This window comes from Gadus macrocephalus, chromosome 1 (genome assembly GCF_031168955.1).
Source record: "Gadus macrocephalus chromosome 1, ASM3116895v1".
NCBI classification, from domain to species: Eukaryota; Metazoa; Chordata; class Actinopteri; order Gadiformes; family Gadidae; genus Gadus; species Gadus macrocephalus.
The window spans coordinates 5,484,495-5,503,573 of record NC_082382.1 but is presented as its reverse complement, the minus strand read 5'-3'; the positions used below and the strand labels follow the sequence as shown (position 1 = coordinate 5,503,573).

At 44.0% G+C, this 19,079-nt stretch overlaps 1 protein-coding gene across 1 annotated transcript; it reads right to left on the bottom strand.

The window, feature by feature from the left end:
* Window positions 1–6,387: 6,387 nt before the first annotated feature.
* ccdc3b (coiled-coil domain containing 3b) lies at window positions 6,388–15,795 on the bottom strand. The gene is made up of 3 exons (XM_060063953.1): window positions 15,041–15,795; window positions 11,533–11,707; window positions 6,388–7,734 (listed from the first exon to the last, which is right to left on the bottom strand). Exons 1-3 carry the CDS (start codon window positions 15,397–15,399, stop codon window positions 7,441–7,443), a joined length of 828 nt encoding a protein of 275 aa, XP_059919936.1. The 5' UTR covers window positions 15,400–15,795; the 3' UTR covers window positions 6,388–7,440.
* Between the last annotated feature and the right edge of the window lie 3,284 nt (window positions 15,796–19,079).

The following is a 19,079-nucleotide window of genomic DNA, read 5'->3' as shown; positions in this document are numbered from 1 at the left end:
TTGTGTGTCCGACTGATCTATCTCTCGAGCTCCATCCCGATACTGCTGTTCCCTTACTGGGGTGAAGATACACTTGGTAGGTCCTGTGCTCGGTGTCAGCTGACAGTGTACACATGATGATCACATTCCCCACATCCAGCTGCTGCCTAATCCTCGCCAGCTCAGTTTATAGTCTGATCTGGACAACTTTGCTTGTCTGTCTTGCATGCTGGCTGCTGCAACGGCTGCCAGTCAAGTACATGCAGTCACCGCATATATCATATATATAGAGATGACCATTGGGGAACAGCTTGACGTGGAACAGCTTCGCCTTATCATAGTTATAATTGAGTTGTGTTTAGCAGAAGCTTCTATTCATCCAAAGCGAGTGCAAGTGTAGTTGAACAATCAAAGTCTCAATATATAACTAATACTAGAGCTACTGCAAACCTGAAGTGCAAAACCCACATTTCCATCAGCAGCTGGGCATGCAGCAATGCAAGGGTTCTTGAAGTGCTACTGATGAGTGTCTTCTTGTTGAAAGACACAACAACAACAGTACTATTGCACTGTTACACAAAAAACTCAACAATTGGTTGAATACAAGAGCGAAGGACTTCCCGAGAGTCTTCTTCACCAGCAGTCAAGTTTCAAATTAGTTTTAACTTTGTATCTAATTAGCAGTAGTCGTAATAGAACATCTTCTAGAATAGACCAGGAAGGGATTTGTTACCTGGCGGGCCTCTCTCCCTCACTCTTCCTCCCTACTTCTCTCTCTCTCTCTCTCTCTCTCTCTCTCTCTCTCTCTCTCTCTCTCTCTCTCTCTCTCTCTCTCTCTCTCTCTCTCTCTCTCTCTCTCTCTCTCTCTCTCTCTCTCTCTCTCTCTCTCTCTCTCTCTCTCTCTCTCTCTCTCTCTCTCTCTCTCTCTCTCTCTCTCTCTCCCTCTCTCTCTCTGTGGTCAACCTCACCAGGGGCGCAGCGGACAGGGTAGAAATGATGTGGTCGACCGAGGGCCACGGGACACATCCAGCATAACAGGGTGTGATTATAGGGTTCAGGGGCGGGAGGCGCTGGGGCTCCACGGAGCAGCAGGGACGTGGAGCCCTGGACCGGGGTGGAAACCATCCAGTGGGGGCTTGAGTCTCCCAGCACCTAAAGAACTTCACGGCAACATGTTGCTCACATTCATATCCCCACCACAAGGGAACGGAAATAAAAAGTATGTTTTAAGTATGTTTTCCTCTCAAAACGTGTGTTCACGTTTTAGTTTGGACCCCCAGTGTAACATGTAAGACGGCGTTCCATCTGTGTGTGTTTGTGTACTTCGGTACTTCTGAGGTGTAGCACGTTGAAGGAGTTGACAAACCCTTTGCGAGTTAAAAGCCACACAATGTTCTCTTGTGGGAAATGGCAAAGCAAGTTGATATCCTCACAATCAACCACTTGACATGATGTAAAGATTGAACTGCCGCTGCCGCTGCTGGTCTGTCGTTTCCAGATAGGTCCCCAAGTTTACAGACTACAAAGGGTAGCCAAATAATGGCAATATATACCTGAAACTATCTGCATCGGTAGGAAGAAGAGTAATCCAAGGTTACCTTGTCCACGAATCAGACGGTTTCATGGGACTTACTTGATGATGAAATACATCCAGCACATAGATAGCCCTTGTCCCATGTGTCTGTCACCATGAGCCTTCCTCTATGTGGATACTGTGGAGTCCGTCTCCCTTCAGGTCCATGCTGTCCAATTAGACCTATCAATCAGAGCTGGGGAAACAGAGAGCTCTCTGTGTATTTTCACATGTCACACTTTTTCTTCACACATCTGTGTTTGAAAAAGATTTATTAGTGGAAGAGAAAATACTTGCGTCCAGCTGTCACTCAATGTCCAGCACAACCTGACTCAATAAAACACAAAGATTAATATATTCCATGACAAAATATAGGATCATTAAAGGAATTATAGATGTCAACTTTCATAAAGATCTTGAGAAAATAAAATCTCGGAGACTGACTCGGTCCATCTCCTCCTCACTAAGATAAGATAAGAGGACTTTATTGATCCCAGAGGCCGTTTCGGTTCGTGAAAATATCTGCAGCATATAAATGAGAGACGTTGCTTAACTGTCCTTCTGACAGGGAACACGTTAATCTGTCTTCCAGAAATTATCATTCAGAGGGCTGGAGATCAAGGTCCATAACAGAGATGTGTTGTGTTCTATATTCACTGTATGTACTGCATTGTACTGTATCCACTGTATGTAATGTATTTATCTGTATTCACTCAAACAGATACAAAGAATGAATGAAACATGGATGAGGAAAAATCCTTTTTGTATGTAAAAAGTTTAGGGAACAAAATACTGACTTATTATAGTTATTGATGACAGAATAGATTAAATATACATGGATTCATTGTGGTGCCTATATTAATTACTAATTTAAGCGTAGTGGTACTTCTAACCCTGGACTGGATGTACACATAATGCTTTTGTATATATAGTGCTTGTTTCTATTGATAAACCTCTTGGTATATAATCCGCTTCCCATGTAATGTGACAAGAGTTAAAAAAATCCTTGCACAGCAGTCCTCTTGGTCCTGTTCTACCTCCTATGGCCTCAACATTATGTCAATAAAATGAGGTCATGCAAAGCAAAGAACCTTTCTCTGTGTGTGCGTGTGCGTGTGTGTGTCTTGTCACCATGCATGGTGCCCCTTCCCCCATCCACCCTGGTTTGGCTCATGAAATAGTTTAATCCCACACTCGCTGGAGGACTCGGGAACACTGGATATTTCCAATGGGAACAACCTCGCTCACTGATGATTTTTGTCTGTTTTTCCCTTTTTTGGTTCCAAGAAAATAGCTGGCAAAGGATTATCTGGCATTCAATAAAAAACAAACTCATTTTACATAGAGCGGGAAGCAATCTCGGTAATTTGAAAAATATGTGTATTGTGCATTATGTGTGTAATTATGTGTGTATGTACAGGTGTGCAAGTGTATGTCTCTGTTTATCTGGATCACAGTGGTGTGTGTGTGTGTGTGTGTGTGTGTGTGTGTGTGTGTGTGTGTGCGTCAGTATGTTTTCATACTGCAGTCCTCTCACCATACGTCCGGCTCCACTGAGGCCACAGGTCCTACACCACCCTGGCCCGGCCCCTCTGGGCCTGAGGCCCTGTCCCCTGGAGGAGGAGAGGTCCCTGGCCCCTCTGGGCCTGAGGCCCTGTCCCCTGGAGGAGGAGAGGTCCCTGGCCCCTCTGGGCCTGAGGCCCTGTCCCCTGGAGGAGGAGAGGTCCCTGGCCCCTCTGGGCCTGAGGCCCTGTCCCCTGGAGGAGGAGTGGACCACTGAACATATCTCATCATTCCATTCCAGATACACAGCTGTCCTTCAAAATGTACGCAACAAAAAAAACACATCAATCAGACATTTGCATGTATATGTATGACTGCGTGTATGCGCGCTTGCGTGCGTGTGTGTGTGTATGTGTGTCTGCATGCGTGCAGTGTGTGTGTGTGTGTGTCTGTGGGCGTATGTGTGTGTGTGGGCGCGTATGGGTGGGTGTGTTTGTGGGTGTGTGGGCGCATGTGTGTGTGTGTTGAAGCATTAAAAAAATTGTCTTGAAACAACATTTTTGTACAGTGAGTTGGATGTTCCATTCTCACCTATGCTTCATTTAAAATGTTAGTACATGTTGTACATGTTGTACACATGTACTGCATACGTTGTATGCAGTACATGTATGTGTAAGGAGACCCCAAACCTCTGAACAATCACCGCACTGCACTGTAAACATCCTGCATGGAAAACATGGCACCGCTAAATACAGTCGGCTGCTGAGTGCAACCGACAGCGGGAAAAAACAACAAAATGCTGCAACTTTAATTGCAAACATATGCGATCACATTCTTGCTGTTTTTCTCTTGGACACAACAAAGTTACTGAGAGAAACAACCATTTATTCAGACAGTCAGAAAGTCAGATTGTGGAAAACACAGTAGTCGCTCTCGCACAGTATCACACAGAGTTAGTTGGAGTGGCAGAAGTAAAACAACAGAACTGAATATCCCCTTATGAAACACTATCCCGATAAGACATTCACTCGCACTTATGCGATTTAGATATTTTGAATCTAGACTTATGATCTAGAGTCACTGTCAGTGATTGCGAGCATCAGCATTGTTTTTTCTTTGAAATCCCAATTGCAAAAACACATTGCACGTAGTTTAATCAGCAGCCGCCACGGTGAGAACAACAGCAGCTGGCCCTGTTCAGTGCTAATTACAAAGCAGCCACCACTTTATTAGACCATATAAAGCAGGACTCTTGAACTTGACCCGCGCGCCCTGCAAACATGATGTATTTCCCCCTTTGAGGTCCGAGACCTCAACATACGGGCTGAGAGCAGGGTATGGTATTATGATCAGATGGTGGGGTGGGTGGGGGGGGGACTCATCAGTCAAAATGATTGGAGCAGACACAGACTGGTGGAAAAGTAATCAGACGTGGCACCACGGCACATCTGGTCCGGCCCAGTGACACTTGAATACCTGTTCCGCCTCAGGAACGTGGTCAGAAATGTTTCATATTGAACTGGTTTGGTAGTTGGGAGCGGTGTTGGCAGTGGTGGGGGTGGCTGGGCTGATTCGCTGTATATGCTGCCTTGTAAATCTCTCACACCTCATTCTCACACTTCTTACATAATGTGCTTCCCTGGTTCTGTATTGCAAGCATCCAATGCGTCGATGCCCTAGGTATTAGGAAACTATTTCCATAGTACTTCTGATAAGGAATTGAGGGATTGCAGACCAGCATATAATAATGCATATCTTACATTAATCCTCAAATAAAAATATCTATTTTTCCAAGCAGCCTGCTTTCCAACCGTATTTTGAAGAGGTTCAGCCATGCCAAGTGCTGTCTCAGATGCACGTCTCCATTGTACTTCGACACTACAGGATGACTAATTAAACACACAGAAAGCACTGCTCCCGGGCTTTGCTGAAAACGCTCTTTGCTCTTAACATGCCACTAATTGCCAACAGATCACATATCTGAAGCGGGGTGGAAAAGCTGGTGCCTGATTCGTGGTACTTTTGGCATTCTTCATTCCCATGACTTTCAGCAGCAAGGAGCATTAACCGACAATCTGACAAATGACAGCATGGAGCTGCATGTGTGACACACGAGCCCAGAGGGATTGGTCAGGAGACACAAGCAGCCACGTTGACATCCCTGTGGTCATCATATAGCATGGCATTGGTGACCAATGCAATGTTAAAGGAACATGGAGCACAGAGGAGACCAATAAACCGTAGCTCCGACTAGCCCAGATCCCCTGGATGGGACCGTCACATCTGTTTAGCACATTTGTTTCGCGCCAAGGTTTACGTGAGCGAAGCATTGTGTGTATATCATCCTTGGCCACCTTCCCGAGATTTAGACAGATGGCTGCAGGCAAGTCTGATTAATACAACCTCAGTGGTAGGAGTTGGTTGAAACACTTTCTATCAAGACTTTTATGGACGTATAAACGTTGGTTATAAAGAAGCTTTGCAGACGATAAGAGATGGTTGTAATGTGTATGTTTTCCAAGGCCATTCTTCGTTTGCTATGGACCTCATCCTTTGCTCTTACTCCCTCGTTTATGATACATGGTAACACATGGAAGAACATAGCCTGTGTTTTCTCATGGAGATTGCATTAAACCCTGTCTGAAAGGTTAATTTGACATTAAAAAATTTCCAAAACTTAACAAGAGAAAATGTTAAAATATAATAGTTATTTTTGAATTCACACCTGTTAAGCATATATTAATTAGTATTCTGTTAAACTTTGATTTAGAAGAATGTCAGCATCAATCAATCCTTATGTTATCACTCTGCCATACACCTCAAGAAGTTTACTGATGTTTAGTCTTTTGAGCTATAATTCTGAATCAGAAATCAGCTGTACATGAATCCTCTGGCACCTCAGAGTCCTGTTATCTGAACACGTTTATCCTCAACTGATATGAATGATGGTGGCCGCCAGGCGGTCACTCGGCAGAAAGCTATAAGGCCAGACAGAGGTTGGGCCCCCTACTGTTCCACAATGTCCACTTCCTAAAATGGCTCTGATGGAATGACTAATTAGGTGAAGGAAGTAAGATACATTTTCTTAGTTGCTTTGATTCAATAGATTAAATTGATCTAATTTCAAAGGTGCCATTATTTATAGCATAGTGGCACCTTGGAAATCACCTTAGAAATTAAATTGTTGTGTAATTTATATTAATTTATACAAACTAACACATTAGCCATCTCAAAAGCAAACAAGATGTTATTTTCAGTCATTATATTTGCATCCAAATAATAATAAAGAAATTATAAAGAAACAATTTTGACTAATCAAACAATGGACAGTATTGTATTTGAGTGCTCAGCACCATATTTTAATAACAAAAAAATATCATTCAATCAATCCAACTTTTAAAAAAAAGAACACTGAGTAACCTCAACAAGTGAAACAATTTCCTGGACTTTTGTATGCACTATGTACAGTAACTGGCACACCAAGGCCAGTGTGGATAGAAGGTCAACTGTAACTCCAGAAAGGATTACATATGAACATATGTTGATGGACATCGTTGTCCCCTCACATACTTTGAACAAATCATAACCACTGTAAATTAAATAGTAATGGGTTCAATTAATTATGGTTAAACTATAGGGAGCATGAGAACATTACTGGACCATAAAAGGACTCTGTTGTGATTGAACCTGGTCCCTGAGACACCTCACCTCACCCACGTTCGGTTTCTCGTGATGCAGAGTGGCACATCCAGATAATGACCTTAATAAAACCCTGGATGGACCCTTCTGCTACACACAATGCCCGCCATTACCACAATGCATCACATTTTCAGAAAAAGAAGTGTGGATTTTGATCCCGCAAATCAAACATATAGTAATTTTGTATAAATGCTAGCACAACATAACATACATGTGTCCAGCACAGAAAAAAGATAAAAATGATATTCCAATAAGGACATCCAAATCCCTCAACGAATCCATAAGCCTCGAGCTCCTTCATTGAAATCCCACCATGGCTCAATCCTTCGAGAAATGTTTAAGTATTTTTGTTTGTTTATAACGTGTATAATGACATAAGATCAATCATCAGTTCAGTTAATCCTACTATGAAATTATATGAATGTAAGCATCAGCAACAAAAGTATAAGAATATAAAAGTAGTGCACTGGAGGACCAACAAAGTGATTCACTCCCCATATCAGAGGCTCACACAGTCCAAACCAATGGCAGGACCTTATTCATCTTACTCAATGCACGGACATTGCTCAGCCTTATATTACATAACAAACATTCCTAAATGTCCCTCCTTGGTGTCTAAGATGCTCTATGAAAGACACAGCCGGGGTTGATAAAAAACAGCGATAACAAAGAGTGTGTGTGGTACTTTAGTCCCTTAAGGTCTTGGTGAGGCCCTTCTTGAGCCGGGGGGTCCCCTGGTCCTGGCGGGTGTCCTGGTCTGGGTGGGCCTGAGGGTGGGCCTGGTAGAGCTGCTTGAGGCTGTGGGTCTGCTGTTCCTTGACGGTGGTCTCTTGCCTGGCCTGCCGCAGCAGTCGCTTCAGGGTCTTCACCTTCTCCCTCAGGTGTCCGTTGGCCTTCTCCAGGGTCCTCACCTTCACCGAGAGGGTCCTCACCTCCTCCTCTTCCTCAAACAGGGCCTTCTGCACTGCCGAGCAGAGCAGCTGCCCAGAAGAAAGAGCCATTACTTATGATTGGCCAATGATTCATGCAGATGGTTCAGTGTAAGGGGCCAATTGGGCCAATGTAAATATTGAATTAAAGGCCGTGTTGCAGGGTTAATTTTCCAACGATTTGCACAATTTGCTTGTTGGTAATAAACTTTTAAACTGTTATCCATTGTATTTGATGTTGTTGGGTATCACAAAAACGGAATGTAATGCAAAAAGATAAGCACTATTTTAGTGGTTTGTAATTGATTCTCATTTCCCCCACAATGCATTGCATTACGTCACGTTGGGGAGACAGACAGACAGACAGACAGACAGACAGACAGACAGACAGACAGACAGACAGACAGACAGACAGACAGACAGACAGACAGACAGACAGACAGACAGACAGACAGACAGACAGACAGACAGACAGACAGACAGACAGACAGACAGACAGACAGACAGACAGGTAGGGAGGCAGGTAGGGAGGCAGACAGCCAGATATTTGTAGTCAATTTATATAGTCCATTTATTTAAGCTCTCAACAGCATAAGCATACAGAGATTTACACAGCGGCGGGAAAACACGGCATACGCAAAGTACATCGATGGAATCAGCCGTTCAAAGCCAGTCTGCATGAACCGTATGACAACTGGATGGCAGGGGATGCGGACAAGGAATACACCGCAGGAGGGGAACATGAGAGCCCCAGCTCGCCGCATACTAGTAGCCTGGGTGCTTAAAGAGTGGAACAAGCTGGATACGGAGCAGGTGGAAAAACTCCTTCAAGGTGTGTGCGTGCGTGCGTGCGTGCCACTCTCTTCAAACCTGCCCGGGAGTTCAATGTCGTCATGGCTGTTACGTCTTTCTGACCAACCGCAGTACAAGGCCCACCTGGGCTTAGGCTATACCACTTGGGGAGGGGCTGCTCAGTTACGCCCCTCTGCACATATCGACTTGGTTGCGACGTTGACAGTTTGTGAGTGTTGCGTGTCTTGAGTGAGTGAGAGCTGAGCAGGTGCACAGCTCAGGCTGCCGGACCGCGCAGCAAGGAACTTTTACAAAAGCAATATTGTTTACCGAAGTAATCAGCCCGGCGGCCCCGAAACGTTAATGGCTCACCAGGAATTCTCCTGACTCTCCCGATTACCACTCCTACACTGTATGCACTGCTGTTCATAGACTAGCTCCAGCGCTCGTTGATAAATGATAAACTCACCAGGACACTTCACCAACTCTCCACTCACTCTCCTCTGACCATGCATTTAATTGGCTTTCACGGCCATCAGTTCTCTGCAATTCATCGTTCGCCCTCTCACGTCTGACAGGTTCGAAATGATACGACTGCGGGCCATCATGCATGTTATTTGTGGTTCATGCCACCTCTTCCTCATTCCAGTTAGATGCCATAGTTCTAGTACGAGGCTGAGGCTACCTTCCACCACGTCTCCCCAACGTGACGTCACCGCCGAATTGCGTTAAAAAAACTGGATGCATCCTTGGTAGTAACCAAAAACTGTAATTTTTGGTTACTACCAAAAACGACAAAAAACTGGACTTTAACACCATTTTCGGAGACATTCTTTAATGATACACATATCTTGAGTGCTTCATTTACCCTCGAAATCGACAGTGGTGGCCAACCTGCAACACAGCCTTTGTCTTTGGCGTATAATTAGGTTATATGAAGTGAATGCTGGTACAACCTGTTGACCCTTTTGATTTTCATTAATCATGCAAAAGCTTGTTCATTAATCATCAGCAAGGATGACATATACTGGCATATGCCAGATCACTATACAAACACTGACGGAGTGTTATTTTGGGCTGACGACCAATCATAACAGCCCAAACCTAACCCTATTTCCCATGCTAGGAACAACTGAATCTGATATGATCCTTTTTCTCACTTTCGCTACTGCATCGAAGCCAATCTGAGGTTAAAGGCAAGAGTCAGTACATACATACATAACTCAACCCAAGTCGAACTCAATTCCAATATTGATTTCCTAGCTTAAAATAGTGCAGCATGTATTGGTGCACATGAAAGAAAGAAGACATTTCTTCTATTCTACATTTCTTGCCAGAGTCTACAATATGTTGGTGCCCTGCTCTCCTCTGTAGAAAAGGCCAGGTGGTTCTCAATGCATGGCCGCCTCTCAGATGGGTGTAGATTTCCTTTTCCGATCCCAGTACTGCCACATGGGTCAGATAGAATCACGGCAGAACATTTGACTCGTATAACTGTGGGATAGGGTTTGAGGAAATGTAAAATATGTGCTGCCGGCCGCCTTCCCATATTGCTGATTAGTATCAGTTCTTTTTTTTTTATTACCACGCTTTATCATACTTGCTATTACTTATGCCACACGGACCTCTGAAACTGAGCAATCTCTGACCTATACGGCACTATAAGGCACTATAAAGAATATCAAGTCTTACCTCTGTGGAAGTGATCACACATCACCCCTGAGGCAAGCTATTTCCCAAAGGAGAATGCCTGTTTGTTAGCACGAATCCCTCTACAGAAAGCTGGGTGTTCTTCGGTCACAGGTTTGAATTTCATTCAAGGAGTCAATCTACAGATGGTTTCAATCCCTGTCTACCCTGATGTATTTTTCCGTCTAAGCTCCTGTGTGGACAAATACTTGGATAATTGGCCTTGGGAAAGCCCAGAGACGAAGCTTGAGATGCTGTGAGGAAATACAGCATTGACCTGCCTATTCTGTGGTTACTGCAACACTGGAAAGCAGCAATCTAAATGAAGCAAAGCATTACCAATACTTTTGTTGGAATGGAAGGCTTACCTGGTATTAATGTTCTTAAACTAAACTTAACTTCAACAACTCATCATGAAGGCAAGGATAGAATTGTTGGAATAGGATTTACCAGGGGATGTTGTACCAGACAACCCTAATTATTTTCCATTCCCATTCATGTCTATAATCCATAATCAATCCCAAATGTCATAAAGAAATCAAGGACATTTTGGAAAACCTGTGCATCCTTTGCAGGATGGTGAACCAATTTCTGGTTCATAAGGGACTTCATAAGAGGAGGCAGATGTTTCTCTGCACTACAACCGTTCACCAGAGTCTGGTAACTCTTAATCTGTACAGCATGCCAGCCATTACAAAACGCTGAGCATGAGAAGATCCAAATATGTTCACTGCATGCATCATAATTATTGACAGTTGTTATAAGATGGCTGATAAGATGCTGCTGTACTGTTGCCATAAAGTTGTGTTTAATTGTTTGTTGCTGTTGGGAGTTCTTTTTTACTGAGCCAAAAGAGAAAAATAAAAGTGTTTGTAAGGAACAAGCTTTTAAGGCATGTTTCTATTCAGCAGAGCTGGTGGTTGATTCTCACCACAGCACAGGCAGGTTTCACCAACTTCATACTCATGCATTGGACGCTGCATGAGGCGATCACGCAAAGGTTGATGTCAAGTCTATTATCCGTTCTTGCGTAGAGGAAGTGAAAACAAACGTGTTTTTCTTTAGTTCAGGAGAACCCTAAGCATGACATGAACCAGCTGTCTGGGTCAGCTCAGACGGCTCTGAGTGTAATCAGAGTCCCCGGTAGAGGGGTCATTAATGGAAAACTGAACCACATTTTTATCATCTTTTCCAAGAGAGATCCTGATTTATTTTGGATTGTTTTCTATTCCAAATAATCAGCGACATAGAAGGAAGGCAGAGCAGGGAAAACGGAGCGTGCATGGTCAATGCCGAGATAGTGCTACTATATCCTCTGAATGTGAAACTCAATACTTTAGCGGTTCAGACGACCATTGTGCTTCTCACCCTGCTGTCCTCCTGAGCCTCCCACTCGGGGCTGTAGCTGTGGACCTGCGTCCCGGCCGTGCAGTTGGAGAACTGGAAGAGGCTGGAGAACATGTGGTGGCTCTCGGCCGTGTCGGGGAAGATGGGGTCCTGGAAGTTGACCCCATGGGGAAGGATGCTGTAGTTCTCATCCATCCTGGGGGGGAATCGGCAGGTAGTTATGGAGGTGGTTGGATTGCAAGTGATTGCATAGATACGTGCATAAAATTCATGCACAGAGTAACACCCAGTGCATGTGAGAAACATACGGTACGTCAATAAGAACTGAGTAGTGGTAAAAGTTTGGATGGAAGCAGGAACACCATCCAATGCATGAATCATTATTAACTGGTTCTGCCTCAAGAGGCCCATTCGGTCTCGTTCGACAATGTGTTGAAATCATTGCACAAATGTGTGCATTTCTTCAAAAAATTACCTCTCCATATATTTGTGTAACAGTGCACAACGTATCAGGAATTTCAGTGTGTGGATTCAAATGATGCCTTTTTTATATTATTTTCCTTAAAAATAAGATTCAGTCAAGAGTAAGATAAAAAGAGTGACATTTGTTTGTTGGGGGCATTCATCTAGGTGAAGGTTAACACAACAAGTTTAAGCAATGTAAGCAATGCAAGGAAGGTAGTGTGATAATACTCCTCACCAAACATTTAAAACAAACGTATAGCCAATTTAAGTTTTTATTTAGAAGCTTAATAGCCATTGGATGAGGGTAAGGCAGAGACCTTCATGTGAATAGGCTCTGCCTGGTACATATCTTCTCCTCCACTATGGAGGGAGTAGGAGAGGAAGTCTTAGAAGCAGCATGGCTCCCATCCATCTGGATCCCATCTAGGGTCCCTTGTGGGACATCAAAAGCTTGACTAACCCTGTCCAGTCCATCATCACTCTGGGACTCTCAAGCCTGGGTGTGTGTATGAGTGCGTGCGGGTGTACATGTGTGTGTCTGTGTGTTTGCATTTGAATCTGTGCGTAGTACGTGTGTGCAAATGAGTGCAGGGCGCACGTGTGTTTGAGCACACACAGGCTGAGTGTTTGTATACTTGATTTACTATACTTGAAATATACAAACACACCTTCCTATGTTTTCCATGTTTGTATAATCCTTAATTGTTTTGTTTTGGCTTGTGGGGCTTCTCATAATACAAATCAAATTTCTAGACCTCGCAACTCAGATAAGCTATGACTTCATTGTGTTGAAAGTTGAGCATCACGAAGGGGTGCAGTGTGATCTTTATTGGTTATAACAAGTCTCATGAACTCCTCCAACAGCATCTCACACACAAGACTACATGAACCCAACAATCATGGTATACTCCCAACACAAATGTAGCACACAATCTCCCATTATCCAACAGAGAAAATGGTAACCCTTTTATAAAATACAGAAACCACTTGCGGCATTTTGAAAATATCTCCATGCCACATTCATAAACACTTGAGGTATTTTTAACTCCTTTAAATGAAAGCTGATGTTTTTCTTTCTAGCTGGCCTGACCTCCTGACACTGGTCTTAATCTCAAGGGAGTAAATTACAGACTAGGAAGCAACAGACCGACTGAGTACACGGCTCCTTCCCGGTCCACTGGGAGACCCCAACATGTATTTTTCTCCGTGCTTCAGTCTGACCAGCACTGGCTCAGGGCTCTTTATCAGTGATTGATTGGGGAGGGTTATTTTGGTCTGGGAAGATGTTTTTGGGGATATTTTATCGCAGGAAATGGAACTCACTGGAGATTACAGAGCAAATGAATAAACTCTTGCTTTTTGATCCAAGGCCTTATTCTCAGTGTTGCAAATGAAAACAATAAAACACTCAAAGTGTAGGATTTATTTTTTATTTTTCAGATTTATCTGTGTTTTTTCTTTTGACTCAGTTGGACTTTGTCTTGCTGACTGAAAACAAATATGCAAAAAAGATTGCACGTTTGCATGGACTCGTTGATTTAAGTTGACCCTGCCTCCGAGATTCATCCCGTTGCTTGCTGTGGAGTTTGCACTGTCTGTCCTAAATTACCGTAGTACACTTGTAACAACAGTGAAGATAAATCTCATGGAGAAGCTGGCGTACCAAGGGTGCATACAGGCTTACTTTGTAAACATTAGGGGTCAAACCCACAAGACTTTTGGCTGGGACTTAAACTCCTTGGAACCCTACACCACCCCCTTTCAAAGTGAGGTCATCACACCATACCTAGCATGGTACTCTTACTCATAAAACCATGACCGAAAACCTCTCGCTGACGTCCTTCATCATTCACACTGTGAATTGTGAATACGTGTCTGTCTGAGAATTCACTGCATCCTCCAAATGTTCCTGGCCATTTTTCAGGTCCCATTATGGAATTGAAAGAGGACCTCCGTGGTGAAGGTGGGCGTCTGAATGCCTTTGCAACCCTGAGCCTTTATTGTAGGGTTGCCCAGCCGACCGGCTGACACATGAGTTCTATGGGTCCTGATGCGTTTGACTCAGGACGCTGACGCATGTAAGACGGAGGAGGAGGCCATCATATCAAAAGCCATTATCAGGCTAACATTGGAGTTCGGACTCCTTCAGCTCCACATCCAATCTGCCTTGCTCTGTTATCCTGCAGGCTGGGACGCAGCCCGGGCGAGGTCCTATGGAAAGAGCTTGGTCCACAAGAACAAATGCATATTGAATCAAAAATATGCTTTTGTGTTTGTGTCATAACAACGATCCCTTGCCTCCCGGGTACAAAAATCGACCAAAGATTAAACGATACAGATGTGCTGAGGAGTTCACCAATTCTATTTTAGTGGATAGGCTATAGTGTGAGAGAAGGTCACAGTTTATAAGAACCCTTTAATCCCTCATCACTGCTATTGCAATCATCAAAACGCTTTCTCTTCTCCAAATGGTTCATGTTATTTAGGGTTAGGCCTATACAATTCTACCACAGGACACACACGCGCACACGCACACACACACACACACACACACACACACACACACACACACACACACACACACACACACACACACACACACACACACATTGAAAAACATGGCCAAATAAATTCGCTACACAAATATTCAACATTCATGGCAGCCAGATGTTTAGTTGCATGAAGTAGGGCAGGGCAAACAATCGGACATGATGACAATATATCGACCAAGGTGTTTCAGCAGTAGACATATCAGCATGATGGAAATCAATCAACAAGGTGTTTCAGCAGTAGACATTTAGTTTGACGAAAAGTTTGGGTCAGCAACACTCAGAATTCAGAATTGTACCCAGCATTGCACATTCCACATGAAGGCATGTTCATTTGCCAATAGGATGAGGTTGAAACCCTTACGTTGAGCAGATTCATGCATGTATTTATCATCCTGGGTGGTGGGGGTAGCCTCAAGAAACACATGTATTACAATATACAAGTATATTTCAACATTTCAATATTCAAAATGTGGCGATCGAATGCAGGGCAAAGCTTGTAGGGTTTGTTTTACCTTAGGAAGAAATAATAGGAGTTGTTCTCTGTGACGCTGTAGGTGAAGCATTGGAAGTAGCCCAGCCCGGTGACGTTGAGCCGGGACCCGGCGGGGATCTCCAGCATGCTACCCCAGGCCTGGTCGCAGAGCAGCTCCACCTCGGCGGTGTAAAACAGATCCGGGTCGTGCCTCCAGGGAAGAGAGTTGTACACGCTGTACGACTCCTGGTGCAGCGCGAGCACCTTGGCGAACACGATGACCTCCGCGAGTTCAGCGCGGCACGCCTCGGTCTGGGGTCTCCAGTCCCCGGGCAGCTGACACCCAAGGCCCACCTCCACATGCACCACTACTAAGATAAACGTTACAATTATCCACATCTTCAGTGATCATTTAACTTTAACACACTAAGGAAAGTCTCCTACACGGTTGGGGATGATGCGTTAAGGTTCTGCAACCTTCCGGCGACCCGCGGGGTTTCTATCCAATAGCGCTGATTAAATAGAAGAAAAAATGGAAATAAATGTGAACAGAAACACAACGGGATGTAAAACGGGTCCCTTTGTCTTCCTCCAGTCCACTTTAACGCAAAAAAAAAAAAGAGTGATTACACGAACCAGCATCTAATCAGCCCCTTGCGTATCCGACACATCTTTCATATTTGTGATTCTAGCGCAGCAGCCGAGCTAAAGTTTCCCCAAACACCGCTGTGCTATCAGGGAGCATTTAGATGATGACTGAAATGAGTCACCCTGATCCCTTTAGAAAGTAAAATACATGATGCTGATTTGGATTAGCAATTAAAAATGAGGGCATTTGACGCCCCCTCGTGGCACTAAAATATATTCACACGCACACAAACCCACGGACGCACGCACGCACGCACGCACACACACACACACACACACACACACACACACACACACACACACACACACACACACACACACACACACACACACACACACACAGTGTGTGTGTGTGTGTGTGTCGTTTGTGATTCATAATATCGTCTGGAGTCGCACACAGCTTTTGGCCGTGATAATATATATTATGTGTGTGTGTGTGTGTGTGTGTGTGTGTGTGTGTGTGTGTGTGTGTGTGTGTGTGTGTGTGTGTGTGTGTGTGTGTGTGTGTGTGTGTGTGTGTGTGTGACACACACACACACACACACACACACACACACACACACACACACACACACACACACACACACACAGACAGACAGACAGACAGACCATCAACTCAGGGCCTATCGCAGCAAGGGCCATCCTGCAGGTCCCTGAGCAGATGAGGGAAAGAGTAAAGGTGCCAGACAGTACCCCTGTTTGAAAGGGTAGAATGCAGAGGTGAGTGTTGGTTAGCCAGTATGTGCTAGTTATCTGTATTGATATAGATCATTTAAGTCTTAAAGGCACCCAGTGCAACTTTATGTAAACATTCAATGAAAAATAAACATTCAATTTCTAGTCTGATACAAAATCGATAACAACAACAATGCCGCCATTTTCTTTATTTTTTGTAACCTACAATAAATAAAGCAGGCTTCCAGTCAATGGAAAAATGGCTTCTCCCCACCGGCGATTGTTGTTGTTTACGATTTTCTATCAGTTCTCACCACACAACGACGTCTCATCTTTGCTCCTTAAATGTCGGTATGTAAAGGTATGGAGTTATTGAAATTTACTACGTGTAAAAAAGACTAGAAATTGAATGTTTATTTTTAAGCCTCGAAAGTTGCACTGGGTGCCTTTAAGACTAGACTTTGATGAAAAGATTCGGAAGTTCCCCAAGGATACCTTATAGTTCAGTGAATCGCAGTATTTAATACTTTTTTATAATGATGTCAAGTTTACTTCACAAGCAATGTGCTTTGCACTTGGGGACATATCAAATAGTAGTGCTGTCGAGGACAAGCAGGCTCACTGGGTAAGCCCAACATGTTCCCATAATTCAGCTGTGCTATCAGGTAGCATGAAATGAGTTAGAAGTCACTTGTCTTTCAAACCTTAACAGTCCCATGGCATGCTACTTTATGGATGCTTATATATATATAGGTGTTAGTTGGCCCTTAATACGGTATTTGTAGATGTTCAAGAAATTCAGCCTTGGTGCAGAATTACAGCCACTACGAGCCAGTCCCACAATGAGCTTTCCACAAACACGCCGTTTTTTAGAGGCGGGTCAAGGTGGGGGTTGGGGGTGTGGCTCTGAGCAGCTTGCGCTCATGTTTACAGTGGATGTATTGCAATGGCGAGGTGCAGACAGCCTTTGGCCGTGTTCTGTAAATATTCTAGAATAGTCTGGGTGCTCCGGCGGGAGGCATGGAGCTCTACATCTAAATAATATCATATTATGCATAGATATCTATGTCATATAATATATATTATCACGGCCAAAAGCTGTGTGCGACTCCAGACGATATTATGAATCACAAACGACTGCGTCGGGTTCTCAGACGTCTCTGGTTCTTCCACTATGGCCCACTATGCAACTTCGGGCATTTCTTCGCTGTTTTCTTGGTTTTGGCACGCACATTTCTCTACACAACGCCCCCTACAGCTTCGTAGTAGATATTTCACAACACTGTCGTAACAACTCGTTGACGACCCTTCCCCATGCACTTCTACGCGAGCCATGTGCATTTGTTTTCAAAGAAACCGGCGAATGCGTGGAGCCATGTCCGAAGTAGATGTTCATAAAGTGTAGGCAAGGTTATACATTTTTAAAAGGGTGTATTTGTATTGCAATAAACATAAATCCATCATTTTTTATAGTTGACGGGGAGAATTTATGTCCTAGATTATAAAATTGTTTTATCTTAGGTTGAACAGAACAATCAGTGTAAGAGGTTTGGCCAACATAATAATCTAAATAAACAAGAACCTGGATTCGGGGATTCAGTCTGTATCTGGGGGACGAGACAGACGGAGAGCAAAACACCCATGGAAACAAAGGTGTTTATGGTTGCAACCAAGCAAGCTAGAAACATACAGGGCTCACAACAAAACGGTCGAGAAAACAATTTTTACATGGCTCACAACAAAATGGTTGAGCAAACACATTTGTACAGAGACTATCAACATCAAGAATACCACGAAGACAAAGGCCACCCAAGGGTACTTTCAATTTCAAAAGCAACACGGCCGAGTCGGCGTCTGATTTGCAGTCTTCTTTTTCTTTCAGTTCACGCTATTCCTGAAAAGCTTGCCCAACGTTTACTCGTGTCTGGCCTCTCTGCCGGTCAGTCTCCCTTTTCTCTTCTTCTGTTCCTCCGACATTGGGTTTCTCCGTCTCTTTTTAGTCGGCTGATCTATGATGAATATAACAATCCCTTAGTGACTTGTGTTTATATCGAGCCGGTTCCGTGTTTGGGGGTCTGTGTCGTAAAGCAATTCGTTACTTCGCGAGACCCGAGACTCCCGCGAGAGTGGGCGGCGGGTCGCCGGCAGAAACATATTCCTTTTCTCCGCCAAGATGCGCAAGGGTGAGTCGAAACAACGAACAATCGAACAAAAATGTATAATAGAACCATCACAATGACTCTTAGCCTGTTATATTAAGGTAAATCAAGCCAAAAAAGTTGCATAGTTCCCCTTTCACTCGTGTCTGATCTCTTTTCTGGTCCATTCTTCTTTTGTTCCACCGACGGTCGCCTCTTGGGTCCCTTATCAGTCGATTTATCCATGATGAATGCAACAATTGCCTCGCAACTGGCTGTTTATATCTAGCCGGTGCCATGTTTGGGTGTGTGTCTGTGCCGTAAAGCATTTTCGAAACTACAATCTGACTACATTTTCGAGGATATCCGCTGCGTCACATCCGGATTGTGTCGGTCCGAACAGAGCAAGTTGCATATGCGCTTTTTCACTGGAGAGGCGACATGGGAAAATGACACACCCACCAATCGACCCAGAAATGGATGCAGAACCATCAGCATAACTCTCAACCTGCATACTTAATGTAGTTTTGGCTAAAAAAGTTGCATAGTGGGCCTTTAACTCAAAATCCGTGGTGGTCTGACGGAATCACTTAAATTGTCCGTGATGTGGCCACGGAA

Coding starts and splice junctions, on each gene's coding strand:
- ccdc3b (XM_060063953.1), bottom strand. CDS start 15,399: ATGTGGATAATTGTAACGTTTATCTTAGTAGTGGTGCATGTGGAGGTG. Junction 11,708..15,040: donor TCCTATTATTTCTTCCTAAG/GTAAAACAAACC, acceptor ATTCCCCCCCAG/GATGGATGAGAACTACAGCA. Junction 7,735..11,532: donor AGGCTCAGGAGGACAGCAGG/GTGAGAAGCACA, acceptor TCTTCTGGGCAG/CTGCTCTGCTCGGCAGTGCA.